The sequence below is a fragment of the Rousettus aegyptiacus genome, unplaced genomic scaffold, assembly GCF_014176215.1.
Source record: "Rousettus aegyptiacus isolate mRouAeg1 unplaced genomic scaffold, mRouAeg1.p scaffold_m13_p_1, whole genome shotgun sequence".
Taxonomy (NCBI): domain Eukaryota; kingdom Metazoa; phylum Chordata; class Mammalia; order Chiroptera; family Pteropodidae; genus Rousettus; species Rousettus aegyptiacus.
In genome coordinates, this window is record NW_023416284.1 from 109,264,213 (window position 1) to 109,270,875 (window position 6,663).

Genomic DNA, 6,663 nt, shown 5'->3' on the forward strand with positions numbered 1-6,663 from the left:
TAAAAAAAAATTTAAAATTAAAAAATAAGGGATTGTAAGCTGAGGAGGTCCTTGCAATCTGTGAGACCAATCAAGTGTTGCCTTGCCTAAAAAAAAAAAAAAAAGGAAGGTGAGATAAAAATCTTCCCAGACAGGAAAAACCTTAAGGAATTCATCACCAATACACCAGTATTATAAGAAATGTTAAATGGTCTTCTGTAAAAAGAGAAGAAGTAAAAAAGAAAACAGAAATAACAACTATGAATAATAAAATAGCAGTAACAATGTACCTATCAGTAATCACTTTAGTAACCTAATGGATAAGAAAACAAGACCCATGCATATGCTATCTACAATAGATCCACTTCAAATTAAACAACACTCACAGACTAAAAGTAAAGGGATGGAAGAAGATACTTCACAAAAATGAAAAAAAAAAAGCCAGGGTAGCAATATGTATATCAGGTAAAACTGATTTTAAAACAAAGTCTATAATAAGAGACAAAAAAGGGCATTACATAATGATAAAGGGATCGATAGATCAAGAGGATATAACCCTAATAAACATATATGCAACCAACAAAGGAGCACCTATATACATAAAGCAATTATTGACTGACATAAAAGGAGAGATCAATAGTAATACCCTTATAGTAGGAGACTTAACACACCAATGACGGATCTTCCAGGCAAAGAATCAACAAGGAAACAATGGGCCTCAAAGACACACTAGACCATATGGGTTTAATATTTATATTTTCAGAGCATTTTACCCCAAAGTAGCAAGATATACATTCTTCTCAAGTGCACATGGAACATTTTCTATGATAGAGCACATGTTAGTACACAAGTCAAGTCTCAATAAATTTAAGAAGATTCAAATCATATCAACTGTCTTCTCTGATTACAATGGTATAAAACTAGAAATTAACTACAAGAAAAAAATGAAAAATACACAAACACATGGAGGCTAAATAACATGTTACTAAATAATTAATGAGTTATTAATGAGATCAAAGAAGAAATCGAAAGATACCTAGAGACAAATGAAAATGAAAACACAATGACTCAAAATCTATGGAATGCAGTGAAAGCAGTCCTAAGAGGGAAATTCATAGCCATATACGTCTACTTCAAGAAACAAAAAAAAAGCTCAAATAAACAATCTAACCTTACACTTAAAAGAACTAGAAAAAGAACAGCAGACAAAGCCCAAAGTGAATAGAAGGAAGGAAGATCAGAGTGGAAATAAATGAAATAGAGTCTAGAAAAACAATACAAAAGATTAAGAAACCAAGAGCTGGTTCTTTGAAAGGATAAAAAAAAAAAATCAGCAGACCCTTATCCAGACTCAACAGGGAAGAAAGAGAAAAGACTCAAATAAATAAAATCAGAAATGAAAGAGGAGAAATAATGATGAACTCCACAGCAATACAGTGGATCATAGAAAATACTATGCCAACAAATTGGACAATCTGGACGAAATGGACACATTCCTAGAAACATACAATCTCCCAAGACTGAGACAAGAAGAAACAGAAAATCTGAACCAATCAATTATCACCAATGAAATAGAATCAGTAATCAAAAACCCTCAAAATACATAAGTCCTGGACCAGATGGCTCCATAGGTGAATTTTACCAAACATTCGAAGAATTATCACCTATTCTTTTCAAACTATCCCAAAAAATTCAAGAAGAGGAAAGGCTCCCTAACTCCTTTTATGAGGCCATCATTACCTTGATTCCAAAACCAGACAAAGACATTACAAAAAAAGAAAACAATAGGCCGATATCTCTTATGACCATTGATGCAAAAATTCTCAAAAAAATATTAGCAAACCGAATTTGGCAATACATAAAAACATGATACACTTTGATCAAGTTGGATTTATTCCTGGGATGCAAGGTTAGTGTAAATAATATCCACTAATCAATTAATGTGATACACCACATTAACAAGTCAAAAGATAAAAACCGTATGATCATGTCAATAGAAGCAGAACAATCATTCGACAAAATCCAGCAACATTTATGATCAAAACTCTCAGCAAAGTGAGACTAAAGGGAACATACCTCAACATAATAAAGGCCATATATGACAAACCTACAGCTAACATCATATTCAATGGGGAAAGGCTAAAGTATTTTCTTTAAGATCGGGAACAAGACAAGGATGCCCACTTTCACCACTCCTCTTCAATATTGTATTGGAAGTCTTAGCCAGAGCAATAAGACAAAAAAAAGAGAAATCAAAGGCAACTGAATTGGAAAGGGAGAAATATAACTCTCTTTATTTGCTGATGACATGATACTATATATAGAGAAACCCTAAAGATTCCACCAAAAAACTGTTAGAACTGATCAATGAATTCAGTAAAGTAGCATGTTACCAAATAAATATCAGTGGCATTTTTATACACCAATGGACCACTTTCCTACACTATATACAAGAACAGACTCAATGGATTAAAGACTTAAATATAAGACCCGAAACCATAAAACTCCTAGAAGAAAATAGGCAGCTAACTCTCTGATATTGCTAACAGTTATTTATTTTCAGATACATCTCCCCTGGCAAGAGAAAGAAGAGAAAAAAATTAACAAATCGGATTACATCAAACTAAAAAGTTTTTGTACAGCAAAGGAAACCATCAACAACTGACTGAATGGGAGAAGATATTTGCTAATGATACATCTGATGAGTAGCTAATATTAAAAAGATATAAATAACTCATACAACTCAACAACGACAACAAAACAATCCAATTTAAAAATGGGCAGAAGACATGAACAGATACTTCTCCAAAGAGGATATAGAGGTGGCCAGTAGACATATGAAAAGATGCTCAAGGTCACTAATCCTCAGGGAAATGCAAGTTAAAACCACAATGAAATATCTTCTGACACCTGTCAGAATGGATATTATCAATAAATCTAAAAACAACAAATATAGGTGAAGATATGGAGAAAAGAAAATCCTTATATGTTGTTAGTGGGACTGCAAATTGGTATTGCCACTATGGAAAACAGTCTAGAGGTTTCTAAAAAATTAAAAATGTATCTACCTTTTGACCCAGCAATTACACTTTTGGGTACTTGTCGGGAGCCATTTTGAGACATGATGGAAGCCATTATGAGGCACTGAAGAAGTCACGTAGCTAGAAGCCATAACATGGTTACTGAGTTTGCTTAAACAATGGTTCTAGGAAACAAGAAGTTGAGTTACCTTGGTGAGCCTCATAAACTCACCTTTTAAGGTAACAGAATGTTTTACAACCATGGAGACAGGGATACGTATGATCATATGTAATTGGCAAGCATTGTTATAGATATGTATGGTGTGCTTTGCTATGGTAACATAGTGATTGATTATGGTACTCAAAAATCACATAAATAGGCTATGCTAAATAAACTTGGGGCTGCAGCATTGACTCGCCCTCCCACAAAGATCTTTTCTGTCTTCTCTTTTTTCCCTTAGGCTTCACCCCCCTCTTTTGGGTGCTGTTCGATCTCAGCCAGCTGGCTCTGGCAAGTGGTGCCCAAACAGGGACTTGGAAGCTTGGGACAGAACGCTGACGGAACGTTGAGGTGAAGACCGCCACCGCAGGAAAAAGGGGGGCCCCCGAGTATAAAGCCAAGTAAACGGCAGAGGTGAGTGTGGTGGAACAGTCTGGAAGTAAGACACCGCGTGAAGTGAGTGCTCAGAAAAATAAGGGTTGCGGTGTTTGTAAATACAAAGAAATAAGAGAAAAGTCGACTTAATAAGAGAAAAATGGGAAATAGAAATAGCCGGCAGCTTTTTGTACATATGCTTAAGAATATGCTCTGAGCTAGAGGAGCTAAGGTAGGGTATCAACAATTGTGTAATTTTTTAGAATTTATAGAAAAAGTTTGTCCCTGGTTCCCTGAGGGGGGAACAGTGAATTTAGAGACATGGAAAAAGGTAGGAGAAAAACTACAAGACTATTATGATGTCCACAGACCTGGCAAAGTTCCTGTAGATACTTTTTGCTTGTGGACTTTAGAGATAGTCTAGATCCTAGGCATGAGAGGGAAAAAGCAAATGAAGACAGTCAGGCAACCGGGAAGGAAAATGAAACTAAGCCTTCCGTGCCGCCGACACACCCTGAGCCTTTCTTTGAGTTTTTATTTTCTAGACACGGAAAGGAATCATTGGATCCGGGGGATGCAGAACAACTAGAGGAAGAAGCCACACAATATCATAATGAAGAAGGTTGTATTCCCCTCGTGCCGGCGGTTGGCTCTGATAATAAAACTAAAGATCTAGAAAACATTGTTCAGGGATTGCACAGTGCAGTACAACAATTAACTCTGCAACTGGGAAATCAGGAAAAAACACTTAAAAAACCTAGCAGAGACCCCTATAGGATAGATCCTCTGCCTCCGTTTGAGGAGCCACAGCTAGTCATTGCTGTTGTTAAGCAGTCTTGGGGGCCTAAACTTTTTTCGCCTTTACAAAGTACATTACATCATGCAATACAAAGAGGTGATGATATACAGGGGTTTCATTTGACGTGTCCTGTAACAGAACAACAGGCTCAAGATGCGCAGGGTCAACAGGTTCGCTCGAGAGGGCATAATCCTATCCCCTTTAAATCTATAAAAGAGTTGAAATTGGCATGGGCTCAGTATGGTCCTACTACCCCTTACACTCAGGCTATCCTAGAAACATTATCTTTAGAAGCCCTAACTCCTGCTGATTGGAAGAATTTAGCTCGAGCTTGTATCACCCCTGGGGATTTTTTATTATGGACATCAGAGTATTATGATCAATGTGAAAAAACAGCAGAGAAAAATAGAAATGAGAATCCCCCAGTACAAGTTACGTTTGAGATGTTAGCAGGAGAAGGCCAATATTCTGCAAATGATCAGCAATTGGAATATGAGGGAGGAGCTTAGGCACAAATAAGTGCTGCTGTGAAAAGGGCTTGGTATAAATTACCCGCTACTGGAAGGCAAACTGAAGATTTATCTAAGATAAGGCAGGGACCCCATGAGCCATTTCATGAATTTGTAGCACGGCTTATGGAAACAGCTCGAAGACTGATAGGGGATGCAGAGGCAGGTATGCTTTTAGTAAAGCAGCTGGCTTATGAGAATGCTAATTCAGCATGTCAGGCTGCTCTCAGGCCATATAGAAAGAAAGGAGATATGGCAGACTATATCCGGTTGTGTTTTGATATTGGGCCGGCATATACGCAGGGTCTAGCCATGGCCGCAGCATTGCAGGGAAAGACAGTTAAAGAAGTGCTATCTCAACAAGCTAGAAATAGTCAAGGGAGAACTCTTGGCAGCCCTAGCTATTGCTTTGAATGTCAGCAACCTGGACATTTTGCTCGAAATTGTCCTCAAAGCTGGTCCCCGCAGAAACCTTCACCTCGCTTACCAGGACTATGTCCTCGACGTAGAAAGAGTAATCATTGGGCTCGAGACTGTAAGTCTGCAAGAAACATTCAGGGCTGGTCTCTGTTGGGAAATGGGAAGAGGGGCCCGCTTCAGGCCCCACAACAATGTTATGGGGCACTTCAGACTTTCATTCCCCAGCAAGGAAATTCGTTTGGGACCTCTACGGAGCAACCTCAGGCAGCACAGGACTGGACCTCAGTTCCTCCACCTACGCAGTACTCACTCCTGAGATGGGTATCCAAGCCCTTCCTACTGGAATTTAAGGGCCTTTGCCTAAGGGGACAGTTAGATTGTCATTAGGGAGAAGTAGTACTACCATGAAAGGAATCTTAGTGCAACCAGGAGTTATTGATGAGGACTATACAGGGGAAATAAAAATAATGACTCACTCACCTGCAGGAATCTCAGTTATACAATCAAGCCAACACATAGCACAGTTGCTGCTACTGCCTCAGGTACAAACTAGCAATGCCTCGAAAAGGAATCAGAGAGGAAATACAGGATCTGGGTCATCAGATGTGTACTGGGTACAGGCCATAGGAGCTAAACGCCCAGAAATTACTTTAAATATTAATGGAAAGAATTTTTGGGGATTGCTAGATACTAGGGCTGATATTTCAGCCTTCACTGTTGAACAGTGGCCTGTGGCATGGCCCAAACAGCCTACTATGACACAATTACAAGGAAAAGGTCAGAGCCAAAGCCCGGAACAAAGTAGCAATATTTTGTCTTGGAAAGATGCAGAAGGCCATAACGGGACTTTTCAACCATATATTGTTCCAGGTCTGCCAGTTAATCCGTGGGGAAGGGATGTTATGAAAGAAATGGGAGTGTATTTGTAAAGTCCATGTGAGTCTGTAACTCAGCAAATGTTTGACCAGGGGCCTTTGCCTGATGAAGGATTAGGAACTAGGGGCCAAGGAATTCAAGAGCCTTTGATGCCTATTCAAAGACCCCAGAGGGCAGGCTTAGGGTATTTTCAACAGAGGTCACTGGGCAACCTGTACTCCACGCAGACCCAATCACGTAAAAAAGTTGGGATTCTGTGTGGGTGAATCAGTGGCCTCTGACTGCAGAAAAAATTACAGCTGCTGAGCAGTTAGTATAGGAACAGCTTGACAGCGGACATATCATTCCTTCTAACTCTCCTTGGAATTCTCCCATTTTTATTATAAAAAAGAAATCAGGTAAATGGAGATTATTGCAGGATCTTAGGAAAGTTAATGAAACCATGGAACTGATGGGAGCGTTGCA

General features: G+C 38.8%; 1 protein-coding gene across 1 annotated transcript; it reads left to right on the forward strand.

Moving 5' to 3' along the window:
• The first annotated feature begins 1,845 nt into the window (after positions 1–1,845).
• On the forward strand, positions 1,846–5,907 carry LOC107511358 (endogenous retrovirus group K member 10 Gag polyprotein-like). The gene is given in 2 exon segments (XM_016145664.2): positions 1,846–1,863; positions 3,964–5,907. Coding segments are annotated over 2 exon segments (1,764 nt in total). The 3' UTR covers positions 5,710–5,907.
• The last annotated feature ends 756 nt before the right edge of the window (positions 5,908–6,663 follow it).